The 16,745-nt window shown below is 41.1% G+C and overlaps 1 protein-coding gene across 1 annotated transcript; it reads left to right on the top strand.

The window, feature by feature from the left end:
* The first annotated feature begins 1,383 nt into the window (after positions 1-1,383).
* Positions 1,384-5,088, top strand: cdc42ep1b (CDC42 effector protein (Rho GTPase binding) 1b). The gene is made up of 2 exons (XM_030794001.1): positions 1,384-2,336; positions 4,442-5,088. The coding sequence occupies exons 1-2, from the start codon at positions 1,871-1,873 to the stop codon at positions 5,086-5,088; spliced, it is 1,113 nt and encodes a 370-aa protein (XP_030649861.1). The 5' UTR covers positions 1,384-1,870.
* Positions 5,089-16,745: the final 11,657 nt, after the last annotated feature.

Here is a 16,745-nt window from a genome sequence, read left to right as displayed (position 1 = left end):
GGGGAGGGGGGTCCCTGAATGTTTGGAACCTTGAGGAGGGGCAACGCTCCATAAAACATTGAAGAAAAGGATCAAGACAGAAGGTTTTAAGAAGCCCTGCGTGGGAGAGAAGAACAACAACAGGCCATGCTCTGGACTCGGGGGCGTTCGAGGGGATAAAATTGCGGCAGGTGGGGGGCAGAGATTGCGAACGGATTCTCCTGCTGTCTCCGAGCTCTTTCAGACGGACGTGGAGAAATCTCAGAGGAACCACTGCTCACAAGAAACGAACACAAACACACGTTGTCTTTGTCCAAAGGGGGCAAAGATGTGTCTTTTTTAAGGCTTAGCATAGACTCGTACTTAAATGAGTCTTAACGCATCTCAGATATCTAAGCAATAGCTGACTGATCCCCTAACATGCTGTATGTCTGAGATGTTGATGTGAATGTATGTGTCTGTAGCAGTGTGGGGCTGAAGGACTTTGAGATAAAACCTGGGACGAGTGCATGTGTCTGAATGAACCGTGTTCGAGCAGAAACAGCAGATTCCAGCTGAGTGGTGCTTCTGTTTGAGTTAGCTGCCCTGCCTGTGGGACAGAGAGAGTAAAATCAGAAGTTCACAGAACTTGGGTCGGACAGTGTGTGATTTCTCTTTGACAGTAAGAGCACAGTCAGTGTGTGAGAGGAGGGAAAGTAGTGGGCTTGCATTGAGCACACAGGGAAAGGTGTTATAAACCCAGGAAAATCCTATAAGAGTTCCTTAACGAGTTATTTATAAACATAAAATCGTGTGTGTCGGTGGCTGAAGGAAGTCCCATAAGAATCACTGAAGGTGTTTGACACACAACCAGTGTAAACTATATCACAGACACCCTGAACAACAAAAACTTTCACCGTCTTCAGCTGCTGTACAGAAACACTTACAATGATCTTGTGAGGTGTTCATAAAGTTGGTGTTAAGTGCCATAAGGAGTCTAGCTGGTGTGTAAACAAAGATGATAGAGTTTGGAAGACAAGGCTGATTGTATGTGACCATGAGTGACACTGTTATAGGCTTGTTATTATTGATCTAAAACATGTTTTCAGAGGTGGTCTTAGAGGATACCATCAGGTTAATGAACTCAGTTTAGTTAGACGGCTTAGGGATGTGTGGATGGAGATTCTGAGGGAAGTGGGCAGGTGACATGATTGTATGCTTTTGACATTGCTAGCAGGAGTGGAGGGAAGTTTACTCATAAAGAGGATTTGTTAACTTCCCGTTTGCTTTTGTGAATGTGGTTCTATTAGTCAGGCAAAGCACCTTTCTTACACAGAGTTTTTGCAAGCAGAACAAGAGGCTAGCTCTCCTAACAGCTGAGTTTGACTCTCAATCAAAGGAGGAGCAGGTGTTGGATTCCACAGGTGAAAACTGCTAAGCATCTGCAGACGTCTCCAGCAGAGCAGATTTTCGCTCAGATAAATGACTTGTTTAAATCTGAAGAGTTTACTGGGGATCCCTACCTGCAGAACCATGCACCACAACCTGCTCTACACGCAGCTCTTCAGTGTTTAACTTTGGCTTCCTTTCTTTGGGATTTTGGAATTTAACTTTGCAGTCCTCCACGGGGAGGAGAAACAGACGCAGGGAGTGTCTTTATCTTGCCAACTTTTACCGGAATAAAAAAAAAAAACTAAATTTGGCAAGACTTGTACAAAACAAATTTGAGGAAACCACACTCTTCTGTTTAATATCTCCTCTGGCTTGAGTGACCTGAAATAGCTGCAGACTCTCAGTGTTCGAGGTGTGAAGGAATCACATGTAATTTCGGAAGTTTCAGGGTCATTGGTACATCTCTCCTAAACTGTTTCTTGGAATTAAAGGGATTGAACAGGATTTGGTCTGTGCCACCATGAGTCTGGGAAAGCTGACAGGCATTAAGGGACTGGTGTCCAGCTCGCAGAACAGGCGGCGGTTTAAGAGCGATCTCTCCGTCGACATGATCAGCCCTCCGCTCGGCGACTTCCGCCACACCATGCACGTGGGCCGCGGTGGTGACGTCTTCGGTGACACCTCATTCCTTAGCAACCATGGAGGCGTCAACGGCGACCGTGGCCCCGGCAGCCCGGAGTCTTCCACCAGCGCCTCCAAGACCACGAGGTTTTTTTCCCGCACCCTTCGGCACGTGCGGAAAAGCCCCACGTCCACGATGAGACGCGGGTCACGTGACCTGTCCCTCCCGCCTCCCCCCATTTCACCCATAATAAAGAACGCTATCTCGCTGCCGCAGCTAAACCTGGACAGTCCCAATGGTGGCCTGCAGAGGGCGCTGCTCCCGTCCTCCATCAGCTCCCCTGAAGACTCTCTGTACAGTTATGGTAAGACAAGCACAGGAGTCTGATGTTTTCCCTTAAAGCTTTCTGGTCTATCACCAGTCTTCCCTGTCATTACACTGGCGTAGTACTGGTCTTACTGGTTAACATTGTGCTGAAGACAGAGATCATGTGTTTGGGTGGATGAATCTGGTTGTAGATCAGGGTTAGAGATGGAGCAAAGAGAAGGAATTGGAGTTAAAGATGACATAATAAAGGTACAGTACTTTCTTTATGACACGTCCAACGGGCTACACAGTGAGGCACAACATTCCCATAAGGTTTAAAACTGACAAAAGCATCGCATGGCCCCTCATTCAGAGGGGTCTGCGTCTTTATTCTGAGGTGTGTGACTCTTAACTGTGGGGCTGAGCAGTAGGGTTTTTCACAGTAAGTGTGAGGGCACATGTGTGGTGATGCAGAAACACGTCACAGTGTTTGAGTTAAACTACTGAACTGGACTATTGCCTCAGGCCTCTTTGACTTCACACGTTCTACTCAAACATAGTCAGCATTCAGATGGATTTGCTGGTGCTGTCCTTAGTGAATTAAAACAGAAATGGCTCTGAACCCAGCTGAGAGAGATCAGACTTCACATTTAATATTTTTTTTCTTTTGCATAATTTAGTAGTCTATATTATTTTTAAAAGTTTCATAAATGTAACGAGTCCAAATTCACTGTAACTTTAAGAATTACCCCTAAAACACTACTGAGCCAACAATGTCCCCCCCAGTTTTACTCTTTCCTCCCTCAAGTTTCAATCATCATGTATAAACCCTTAAATCATCACATATAAACCCTTAAATCAACATATATAAACCCTTAAATCATCACGTATAAACCCTTAAATCATCACATATAAACCCTTAAATCATCACATATAAACCCTTAAATCAACATATATAAACCCTTAAATCAACATATATAAACCCTTAAATCATCACGTATAAACCCTTAAATCATCACGTATAAAGCCTTAAATCAACATATATAAATCCTTAAATCCTTAGCAAGGACTACGCTCAGCATTTTTTCATCGTATGAAAGCACTTCTGTAGCAGACATGTAAGCACTAACAAGCCAACTACCAAGCAGGTCTATTCAGGCACAACTCATGATGCAACCATATCAATGGATAAACAAAAAAGTTTCCCTTTTCCGCCCCATTTGATGTTAAATTCATAAGATGTGAGAATCAGAAATTAGTTTTGATGACTTTTTTGGCACCACACACACACACACACACACACACATGCACACACACACAAAAACAGACTCTCTCTCTCTCTCTCTCTCTGTTTGTCTGTTTCTCTCTGCCCCCTCTCTCTTTATGTGGTTTCCTGCCTTTTCTTTAACATACTAGATGTTTCTGACTAATCTGGAATCACCTTGCCAACACCTTTACATTGTTGTGCCACACAAACCCAGACTAACCAACCCCTTTTCTTTATTTGGGTGAATTCCTTCTGTGTTGGGTAAAGATTCCAGGGACATGGGGGAATTCCAGATGTCCTACGCTGAATATTAAACACACACACACACACACACACACATACACAGCCAAGAAGTTGTGTTTACACTACAACAGTGTTGTTAAGGATGTTACTTGTAGTGTGTGTGTGTGTGTGTGTGTGTGTGTGTGCGTGTTTATTGAGCAACCTCTAGGTACTTCTCTTATTACTCTTTTCTCTTTAGTAAGACCCCCTATCCCCCCCACCCCATCCAAACTCTTTATGTGTCACACTGATTTAAAATTATGTTTATGATCATTCTCTGTCCCTCTCTTCTTGTTGCTACCCCCCTCTCTCTCTGTGAGTATGTGAGTGTGGAAGTCTAGGGTTGGCATCTATGAATAAATGAGGCCTGTCCCCTCTCAGCTGCATTCAGGGCCAGTGATGTCATAGCACAGTGGAATGTGTGTGGGAAGGCCCAGTGGCTGATACAGCTGGAGCACCTGGGCAATGGCAGAATTGTCTTACACTGCCATCTACTGGTCAACAAACCACAGTGAAAGCATTGATTGTGAATTCCTGGAAAGAAGTTTGACGATTGATTGATTCAGTGTTCAGTGATTGAGATTGATTCTGTGTTGTCTCTCTCTCTAATATAGGTGTGAAGTCAGGATTTCTCACACTTCCTCGCCTGTCAAGGCAAGACAGACAGTTGACGGATACCTCTGGAACTTTCTCCATGGACTTCCATTGTGATTCCTTCACAGACAATGGCGAATTTGCCCTGACACGTTCTGAGTCCCTGACCTCCTTTACTGTTGACTTGGGACCCTCCCTCATGAGTGAGGTACTGGGTTTGATTGACAGCTCCATCAGCCTCCAAACAACCAATCACAGTCTGGAAGAGGATGATGAGGAGGAGCCAAGCTCTGTATTTGAGATGGCATTGGAGAGTCCCTCTATGCTGTCTGTCACCATGGCAGGCTCTGTAATGGGAGAGAATGTCACCAGCAGGGGGCGCTGTTCTAGTGAAGAGTGGGCTGAGAAGCAGACAGGGGAACATGAGAGCGGAGAGTCTGCTGAGAGGAAACCTCCGGACGCCTCGCTGGCGTTCCCGCTGAGAGCGGAGCCGGTCATGGAGGCTGAGAAGTTCCAGCAGGCGGCAGACGTGCTGGCGCGTCACTACGGGGGTGGAGCTCTCTTAAAAGGGCAGCGGTGGAGACAGGAGAAATCACGAACTTCCATGTCTGGCCAGAGGAGGGCGCCATATGCCTTCCCTGAGGAGGAGGAAGAGATCAAAGTGTAAACGCTACAAAACAAACAAAGACACTCTCTGAAAACCTTTAGAAACCAGAATATCATATCAGAGGTATTCTCTAATAATTTAGAAAAGTTATTTCTCAGGTAAAACCTTTTGGAGCATATTCAAATACAGCTCAGATAACTGTGCACACACTATCACAGAGACTGTGATTTTCTACAAGAATGTCACCAGAGGACGATCCATATTAAAAAAAGAAACAAGGCAGAGCAAACTGGCCGATCACCAGGAAAAAAAAAAACTCTGATGGATTTAAAGCAAAAGGAACTGAGACGTAAAACATCTGTACAGGAGACATATAAGGAGATATTCCCTCAGATATTCCCTCAGATATTCCCTCATTTCCTCACAGACCATGACATGAGAGAAGTTAAGGTATCAGGGGTTTCATATCTCTAACACTGTGATCTCTAATACTCAATCTCTAATACTCACTCCCCAGGTCTCTACATAATCATTCTATATTGAGAGCAGACAAATGAGGACTTTTTACACACTGCTGTGTTTCTATGATTCACTGACAGTTGAACGAGTACAAACAGTTGAAACAAAACTTAATGTAATGTAAATGTAAATCTCTAGGATCGCACACACACTGTGAACAGTGAGCAGTGAATTTGTCCTCTGCATTTAACCCATCCAACACACCGGTAGTGAACACACACACCAGATGCAGAAGCAGTGGGCAGCCTTCCTCTGCGCCCGGGAGGTATTGGGGTTAAGTGCCTTGCTCAAGGGCACACAGCCAGGGATGTCGGTCCTGGGAGTCGAACCAGCAACCCGTCAGTCATGAGCCTGGCTCTCTAACCACTAGAAGAGAAACGTGTCTGTAGCACCCCTTAGTGTTAGCATTGCACTAATCAGTTCATGTGTGGGTAGATGGATAACTCTCTCATAAGACTTTGTCTCAACCACCATGTAGATAGTGTATAATAATGCTTAAAGAGACAAGAGGAACTGAAAACATGGACTGACAAACTGATGCATATTAATCATTCAAACCAGACTAAAGAGGACAATATGTGTGTGGAAAAAAAAGAGAGCAGGTTTTCTTTGTAATTGTTGTTGTGCAGTACAGAAGTAGAATGTTTTCATCTTCTTGTGTGCTGCAGTATTAAATGCAGTGTTCTTTAAATAAACAAAGAGAGAGAGGCAGGATGATTCTATAGACACAAAATTCATTTACAGAACTTAACCTGAGTAATATGTTCAGTAATATTGTTAGTAATGATAGGCCTAAAATTGTATCCGCTATGTAAAAAGGTCGTGTGTGTATGTGTGTGTGTGTTTAATATGTGTAAACACATATATGAATGGTGTACATGTATGAGCTGTAAATATGGACCAATTTACCCCCAGTATTAATCATTACAATCAAATAAAATCATATTTTTATGAAGTATGATTCTCCTACAGGTTTTCTGGTGCTTGTTAACCAAATCAGAATACAGAATGAATATAGCTACAAAACAAAAGCCGATTTGGCATCTCTCTGTTTCAATTCTGACCAAGTAAAAAGTTGTGCAATAAGGTTTGCTAACCACTCTTGATACATCTTATTTCAGACTTTAAGACTTTGTGATTTATAGACACAATGGCAGGTGCTGAACTCCAGAAATCTTGTGCCATCACTGTCCTGGTTACTGCTGTCGCAGAACAACACAAAGCTGTCCGGCCAGGTAACATGACTCTTAATTCTGTTTTTCTGCTGGGGCATTGGAATAAAGATGTTAGAACTCAGCCCACAAGGTTTCTCCTAATGTAACTTGTATATTCAGTGTTACATTCCATTGTTTATCACAAGTTTGTTACATTATTTAAATTCTTCTCTGTCCTCAGTTGATCTTCAAAAGTAGAACAGGTGCCAGGGTGAAGGGCAAATATGTTTAGGACCTACATCATCTACTTTATCATTCTAACATCTGGAAAATAAACCCTGTTTATACAGAGAGACTAGACTCATACTTATAAAGAGGTAAATAAAGACATTTGTTATACATATCTTGACTAATTGAGGGGGGGTTGATTTGTATCTAAAAGCTATGGCAAAAACATTGCTGGCGAGGAGAACTAAATGTAAACAACAGAGGAACATTGCCAATGACTCCCATTAACAAAGAAAATGCTGCCCATGTTCTGTGAAATAACAATCACAAGAAAACTGGTCTTGAAGAATGAATGAAAATTACAGTAACAATACAGATCAAATACAGCAGATAAAAGGAGTAAAAACAGCTGCATGAGGTGGCTGTCCTGCACCAGCAGCTCCACCAGCAGTGTGAACAGAGAGAGGAAGAGGAAGAGGGAGAGAGAGTGCGAGAGAGAGAGAGACGACAAAGGCAAAATGTTTCTTTATAGAGGTGGTTCTCCATTGCTTTTTCCCCAATTATAATGTCACCAGTCAGGGAAACGGCTAGCTAAACCTGCAGGATTCAACAAACCCCAACACCAGCATAGAGAAAAAGAAAGAAGAAAACACCTTCACACATGGCACTCATGTTACAATATCCTTTAGTCCAAGTTTTAATCCAGTTTTTTTTTTTTTTTCAAACTGAGAATGGGTATCAATATACATTATTTGCTAAGAAATTCAGTGGCTGAAACAATCTTCCCCTTCCTAATTTCTATCTGGAAGTGTGAGACAAACATCTTACATTGCCCTTGATCTAACATTATCTCAAAAGCACATTTCTTTATGAAGGATAATTTATAGAATTTGGCAGTTGTGAACTTTACTTAGTTTAGTAGCATGAAGTGATGGAACAGCCTGTTGCCCTGAGCCTGAGTATCTGACTAGTCTTGTGGGTGTATGCTCCTGGGTTGCAGTCTCATCTGATCACAAGAGTGGTATAAGAATGAAAGGTCATATTCTTGCTGTGTAACTGCATTTGTGTAATTATTTCAGAAAGTTACCTAACAAACAAACAAGCAAAAACAAAGAAAATTAGGCACAATAAAAAAGGCTGATCTACACATACTGCACTTCTAGTTTAAACTGGTTCTACCTGAACTGGTGCTATTTACATATGTTGAGAGGATACAAAATGCCACGTGGTACGTAATAGCATAAAGTACATTTCAGCTGTCTCATGAACATCTACATACTTTGGAGCACTTACTCAGAGGCAGAACTCCACCCAAACTAGTACCAAACATGACAGAACAGCAATGAGTGCATTTGGCTGAATGGCAGAACCACGCGGTAGCAGTTTGCTCTCTCTGCAGGTAGGTCCCTTCACAAATCTGGAAGTCTTCAGTTCAGTAGTAGGATTCCAAAAATGGGTCAAGGCACAATTAGGGCTGAATCACACCTGATCAGAGAGTGCACATGCAGACATGCACACGAATTAACATACTCTAAGTGAATGTCTGCGGATGTAAGCGTGTAAAGATTAGGGTTAAGGATTCAATGAGGCACAGTAACCATTAGAAAGGTAATTTGAGTGACACTTTATCAGGTGATGAAATCCAAGTATTACTAATGTTTTTCAAGAAGTGTTCCACAGACTGCTGATAAAACAATTCAAGTGTAAAACTCATATTTCACATTTCTTGTCTTCAGCCAGACATCCCTGAGGGCGGAGAGACTCATTTCTATCGGTTTGGAAAGGAAAGAGTTCAAGAGTAAAAATGAAACCTAGTGGTTCTCGAAAGGGCAGCTTTCACACAGGTCTCAGATATTCTCACTTGGAATGACGTCCTTGATACAGGTCAGGCTTTAAGAGTGGCCACTCCACTGAAATGGCTCTGTTGTCTGTGACAGAAGCCCTAAAGGCAGCCTGCTCTGGAGGTCAGTCCTCGAAGCTCATTCTGCTGGACCTTTCAGCTGCCTCTACAGTCAGCCACCGCATCCTGCTATCTGTTCTCTCAGATTCAGGCATCTCGGGCAAAGCACATTCTTGGTTTGAATCCTACCTTACTGGGCGCACTTTCAGTGTATGCTGGCAAGGACAAACATCCACATTCCATCGCCTATCCACAGGGGTACCCCGAAGGCTTGGTCCTGCGACCCCTTCTCTTTGCAATATACACCACCTCCCTGGGTCTGGTTATCCACTCACATGGCTTCTCATATCACTGATACACACGGTCTCGGCACGGATCTTGGCTTGTCTCTCAGACACGTCCACTTGGATGAAAGAACGCCACCTCCAATTAAATCTCTCCAAGACCGACCTCTTGGTAATCCCTGTGAATCAATCCATTCACCACAATATCATTAGAAAAATCGCCCTCTTCATTCCTAATCCCAACCAAGGTAACGAGAAACCTGGGTGTCATGATAGATGAGCAGCTATCATTCTCCTCTCCTAACAGCTAACACCTCTAACCCTCCTAACACACATTACTCGCACCTAAGGTGCTCTTCCATACCTGCTCTTCTGCCTCTATCTTGGAGGATACTCGCACTTACTACTCACACTTAGTGCCTACTCTCCGGCCTCTTGCTTACATTTCCTGGAGCTTGAAATGTTTCCCACTTGTAAGTCACTTTGAATAAACACGTCAGTCAAATAAATATAATGTAATGTAAAGTAATGTAAAGTAATGTAATGTAATAATGATTCAACTGTGTCACCACCAAACAATGTTTTTCAGTGTGATTGTATAGGCATTTTGCAGTATGATTTTAAGTTTCAATATAAATGTGCAATATTTCATAAATTCCCATATTTTAGGGATAGGACGCTCAATACTGACGTTTCGACGCTGTACCGAGCTTTCGAAGCGCAGACGTTTCGAAGCACTGCTCTGAGGTGTGGTTCAAAACACCCACGTCAACTCTGTTTCAAAACTCTGCTTGGACAGGTGGAGTACCTGCCACTCCTACAGTTGATTGACAGTGTCAGGACATTTTACATTATTGATCTTCATTGTCCATAAGCATAATTAACTACATTCACTCAAACATGGTGGCTGGTGAGCTGGAAACAGCAGAAGCCCAAACCTCACCTTTATATCTATCTTTATTTTCCACCTGTTCCTGTTAATCCACCCTGATTAACAATAAAACTAATGACTCCCAGAATAATCAACACCAATCTGGGCTTCCTCTATTTCAATGCTCATCAGCCACCACTGCATGATGTTCCACAAAGACAGTACATTAAAGGGGTCTACGCTTCATAAGATACAAAGTTCACTCAAACCCACAAAACCCATGTGTTTATTTATCCCATTAAACATAGTAGCCTCTTGTCAATAGATTGTCTTCCTAAATGTCATGTCTTACACATGAAACTGAAATACCAAGCAATTGAAATAGCCTCATAGATGTTAATAAACACAAGACAACAGGAAAAAAAGAGAAAAAAATGAAACACACTGTTCATTACAGTCACAATGTACCATCTCTGACAATCTGAAAGCTTTTGTTTGTTGTATGGTGATTTCTCAAAAATATGTATTGATCATATGTACTGACAGCCTGACTAATAAGTAGTTTAGAATTTGTCAACGTTTGTCTGAATCGTTGTTTCGCAGGACAGCATGAACAAGATGTGACGATTGTAAAAGTGGCCAGTAGGTGTCACCGTGGAGATAGCTGTCGGACTGTTTCAAAACTGTTTCGAAATTTCCGGTACAATTTCTTCGACCGTTTCAGTGTCTCACGAAGCCTCGCCCTGCCCACCACTACCATATTTATATTCACAACAGCAAATACACACCTTCAGCACAAGGAAATACATCTATAAAATCTGATCTCTGCAGAACAGGGAGAGAAAAAACATCTGTCCTAGGCCGAAATCTTCCATATAAGGATCTTCTTGATGTCACTGGTTAAAAAAATATTCTTATGAAGAAAAAACAGCTTGTTTGGCAGGAGGTCCATTTAACCGAAATTTAACATTTTTCTACTAGAGTTAACTTTACATCTTTGTTATGGCTGACAGTTCCACTTTACATTTAACATTTATTTCGTTGTAGCATGAATATTCCTTCGAAATGCACCCAATTAAAATGTATTTTTTCTCCTGCAGTGTCAAAGATTTCAGTGTCTTTGAGTATCATGAAAAGCGCTCTACAAATAAAATGTATTATTATTATTATTATTATTATTATTCATATTTCTCTCAATCGCCCTCTCTGTCCAAACATGTGGTGATGGCTAACATGATAGGCAGAGTCACAGCTGGCCTGAGAACTGTAACAGATAAGAGAGAGCACAAGTGAATCTGCAGACAAAGGCCCGAATCCTTAATAAACTACTTAAAGTAAACACAAATATATGAAACAATGGTGTGGGAAAGTCAGTATGTCAGGGGTATAATCACATGCATGGACGAACTGTTCGGTGTGGTGGAGAGTATGGATGAAATGTTCAGTGTGGTGGAGAGTATGAAGTGTTCAGTGTGGTGGAGAGTATGCAGTGTTCAGTGTGGTGGAGAGTATGGATGAAATGTTCAGTGTGGTGGAGAGTATGAAGTGTTCAGTGTGGTGGAGAGTATGCAGTGTTCAGTGTGGTGGAGAGTATGGATGAAATGTTCAGTGTGGTGGAGAGTATGAAGTGTTCAGTGTGGTGGAGAGTATGAAGTGTTCAGTGTGGTGGAGAGTATGGATGAAATGTTCAGTGTGGTGGAGAGTATGAAGTGTTCAGTGTGGTGGAGAGTATGGATGAAATGTTCAGTGTGGTGGAGAGTATAAAGTGTTCAGTGTGGTGGAGAGTATGGATGAAATGTTCAGTGTGGTGGAGAGTATGAAGTGTTCAGTGTGGTGGAGAGTATGAAGTGTTCAGTGTGGTGGAGAGTATGGGTGAAGTGTTCAGTGTGGTGGAGAGTATGGATGAAATGTTCAGTGTGGTGGAGAGTATGGGTGAAGTGTTCAGTGTGGTGGAGAGTATGGGTGAAGTGTTCAGTGTGGTGGAGAGTATGAAGTCTTCAGTGTGGTGGAGAGTATGGATGAAATGTTCAGTGTGGTGGAGAGTATGAAGTGTTCAGTGTGGTGAAGAGCTGGAGAGAAAACAGCAACATAATATTGTTAACTTGTAGGTGTTCTTAACAATCTAAACAATATAACTAATCAATATAAACAAACTAATAAATATTAACTAATTCATATTAACAAAGGATGACAACCCAGGACAAAATGAGCCCCCATGGAGAAGTGAGAGGAGGTTTTTAAACACAGAGGTGCAGGTAATCATGCCAGATGAACCTCCCAGCCCCACCCATGCGCTGGCTCTAGCAAACAGGCGGAGGGCATGTTACAGTGATCTCCTGTATCAATTTTATGTTCATCTTAGCCTTCACACTACTGTTTTATAACATTTAAATAATGCTAAATAATGAACTCTGTACTCAAACATTCATTGAATTTACATATTTACTTGCTTCACTCTATATAGCTACAGGACATTTGTTGATTAGTGGCAACCATAGAATAGTGAGAGAAACTCACTGGTGTTCACTTATGACAAAAGTCCCAAATGATGGTCCTTTACATCATACAATGTTAAATAGTGTGCGTGATTTCCTTTTTGGTTTAGACGTGTGTGGCCGAATGTTACAAGGATATATATTTAGCAAGAGACCAGACAACGCCAGCTAAGGACTTGCACCTTAAGATTCATAACAATCAACTCAAGCTGACAGGTTCCCCAAAGCACAGATAAGCTGTATAAGAATAGGACAGAGATGTGTATTCCAGCCGATTGGGCAATTTTATTAAATAAATAAATGAACCCTAAAGAGGAATAAGTCCTCAGTCACACAGCTTCATTATAAAAACAGACTATACAGATCAAAACACTTTAGCCAAGGACAGGGTAAAGAATGGAAATCGCAAGACAGAGGTACTGGCTGTCAAAAACAGAAGCAAAGCCAATGTGCCAAACTGTAAGTACAGGCAGATGAATACAGCTACCTGGATGGGTGCAGGCCAGCTCATCAAACTCACTCTAGGTGTGACCCAATATCTAGAATTTCACATCACAAACACACACACACACAGTAAGCCATTACACAACGTGGGGGGTGCTCGTTAATATTACCCCTAATTCACCTCATGCAGTGTGGGAGAAGGGAACCACCATCCAGTAACCCAAACACCGGGGCTGTTACACTGAGTCCTGCTGGGAAAAACGGGAGAATTGGGAGGTATAATTAGCATATGCACCTTAATATTTAAACAAATTGACAAGCCAGTACCCAGAAGCTGAGAGCTAGGAAGAAAATACAGCAGCTAGAGCATTGCCCAATCAGAACCTCTGATGACAAACAACGTAGACATTAACAAAGCAAAACAAAACTCCAATAAAATTCAAGATTCAAATGGAAACAAAAGTCGCATCCATCAGATGCGAAAAAAAGCATGCAGAGGCGCCTAGTGGCCACACAACCACAAAAGAGAAACAATGGAACAAGACACACTGAAGAAAACGAATCCAAGGGGGGAAAAAATAAGTAATCGGAAACAAAACTTAAATCAGGCAAAACATATAACCAGGCAAAACAGCAATGGCAGACGCCTGCAAATATAAGCACACAATTAACACACAATAGCCACAGTCATGACACTCACAAACTCACAAACTCACAAAGCAAGTCATATCTTCAGTGTTACCAGGAATTAATGGCCGACGCATCATACCTGCGTTCCAGCACACAAGTAGGCACGCACTAACCCATAACCCTCGAACACTGCATCAGTCTATGAAGGCAATTTATAGTTTAAAAAAAACAAGCGGAGACAGTCAATATAGCATTTAGACAGTGCAGGACTTTAAATACCGTGGCCTATGATGCACGACCAAACTGAAGCCAAAGACAAAAGGGGGGGGGGGGGGGATGACTTTCTGCAATTGCTATCTATCCCTTGCGAGTAGAGGGTGAAGTGAAATGCGCGTCTCTTAAATCAGCTGAACCTTCCTGGTTTTAATATCTTGCAAACAGTAAGTTAGTTGCAGGAACAGAGAAACTTGTGGGAAAGGGGGAAATTGCGCTTGTGAACTAAGGTGGCCCAAAAGGGACAGATTGGTCCAGAAAGTGCTACCCCTAGCCAATTACACGTGCATGAGTATCTGTTGAATTTGAGGAATTACTAGGGCTATATTTAACATTTCTCAGAGTATCTCAGAATGCCTATACTGTATATTCTACTGTTGATATTTTGCTCACCAAACATATGAAAACCTACAGAATGTCTATAACAGACCTGGAACTTTTTGACATGCAGCACCCTTCATATGCTGGTCTTAAAAATCTTTTACAATGACTCAATGAGACACTTGAACTAGCTAACACTGCTCTCTGTGTGAATACAAGCACTTGTTTTGTCAGTTTGTTTTGTCAGAAATTATTTTTTTTCTAGGGTTTCAATGTTCTCATATATAGACTATATTGACTTGGAATTTCTCTGTCAAGATGTGGGAAAAACGTTTTACTGACAAATTGAAGAATAAGGTGATTTAAGCTGTGGTGGAGTGTGGTGGAGACACTGACCAGGCTCTAGTGTCTACTAATAAGCCACTCCCAGTTCTGTCAAGGATGCAATTTGCTGTGAGATTAACTTGTTTAACCCTCCTGTTGTGTTCATTTGATGTTTGCTGTTCCTGGTCCAAAGTTACCTTTCCCATTATAGCTGGTTATACATCCATTAAAAAAAAAAAAAGAAAAAAAATATATATATATATATATATATATATATATATATATATATTATTATTATTATTATTATTATTATTATTATTATTATTATTATTATCACCTGATATTGTGATAGATCTTTTTATCAACTTAAGTTCTTGTGAAAATTACAAGTTTTGAACTTTTATTTACTATTTATGGCCTGTAGGCCTAACTGACTCCTGTCAACAGGTCTTTAAGCTCCATGGAAATGGGGGAGGGCCTATTTGTCAATCCGTACTCCCATTGGCTGAGAGAAAACGAGGCCAGGGGATATAAGCAAGCATGTCCTCTTCACTAGAGACTTTTCTTCTCCTGACTCACATTGTGGTGGTTGTTGTTGGTTGTGGTTGATAATTTGTTGTTTACTTTATTTGCTTCTTGTCTGCTATGTGTTTCTTTTTTTTGTATTGTATATAGATTTGTAAATAGCTTTGTACATAGTGCGGTGAAGCCCCGTAGGGAGGTTGGGTGCCTTTTTGTTTTAAACCGTTTTCTCCTGTTTTTTTGGTTAGTCAGGGAGTGAGGATAGTTGGTGTTGTTAATTTTGTTTTCTTTTCACCTTTAGGTAAGTCAGATTCCACTCCAAATAGCTAGATTGTTTTGTTTATTTTTTGGCCTTTCCCCCTCATGAAGTCTCTTTTTTTTGTTTTGGTTGACGCTTCCTGTTTCATTAAAGTTTGATAATAAATCCAATTATTACTTTTTCCAAAGCTGATTTTTTATTGTATTGTGGAGTGCTGGGGACATTTACTTATTTCATTTAGGTATTTATTTATTGTTACATTCCCTTACCCCCCTCCCCCGACAAAAAGGGTAACGTAACAATATCAAACACTTAGATGAAACATGTTGTGCCATTTATCTACTTTGTGTCAAAGTTTAGCAAGGACATTTATTTTGAAATTATTTCAAATTTTTTAACAGTGGCACAAAATAACATCTTTTCTGTAACTGGTCAAAACAGAGTGGTATTATTTTATTAGTAAAGAAAGGATATAGGCCCAAAATTTACATGAAAACTTAAATATTGCAAAATTAATGTCTGAACACATTAAAGAACATTAAAGTACTTCTCTATAGTGTTGTGGTACAGCAAGGTACATAGTGTCGTTGCTGCAATTTGGTCTCCCAGATGCAAAGCTGCTGTTGCTGCAGCATGAACTATTGATGGGTATAATGCATTTGTCAGCCCACCCACCCCCTCTAGTGGCCATTTTCGGTACTGTTGTGCACTTGCGTTTTGGTTTTGGATTTTTAAATCAGTTTTATACACTTATTTTAGCCTGCCCCATTCATTTCTAATGACTGGACATTTTGGACCAGGAACAGCATGGCTGTACAAAAGATAGATAAACACCCAAAACCTAATGAAAATTATCAAACTTTATTTTGTGTGTTCAGATGCCCTGTGTGGTCAAAGTCATGGTATCTCGTGACAATCAGATTGAGGAACTACATTTATCAGAGAGAACTTGTAAATTGGCCAGAATCGACTAGAACAGCATAGGAGAGTTAAGTGGCAGAGTGGAACAAGTAATTAATTGAATATTTAGTGTATTACGACCGACTCGATTTAGATGACTTAACATTTCAGCAGTTTAAAGGCATTGCTGTTGCCGTAAACTTTCTACTTAATCTTTAAAAAGCACGACAGGCATTTCTTTATCAAAGTTAAACTTTGGAAGTTTCGCTTCCACTTGAAGACCGTTAAGGAAATGTCGTCTAAGATGAGTAAGTATTAAATGTTGTCACACTTGACTGTTGCTTGTTCTTTGTAGCCTACTGTTACGCATAATAAATACAAATAATTATCACTAGCTTCGTTCTGCTCCCCATGTTTCATCGGATTGCTAATTGTTCTTTAGTCGAGCTTTATTACGTAGCTCTCAACAAAATCACTGCATGTAGCCTACGACAAAACCCAGAAACGGTTTTTAAATCTCTTTTAAACTTGATGTTAGTCGCTACATACTTGCATACATGTTTGATGTGTATTGTGTACGCTAGAAGTTCTTA

This window comes from Chanos chanos, chromosome 16 (genome assembly GCF_902362185.1).
Source record: "Chanos chanos chromosome 16, fChaCha1.1, whole genome shotgun sequence".
NCBI classification, from domain to species: Eukaryota; Metazoa; Chordata; class Actinopteri; order Gonorynchiformes; family Chanidae; genus Chanos; species Chanos chanos.
Note: the sequence above shows the minus strand (reverse complement) of the source record. Positions and strands in the feature narration are given on the sequence as shown.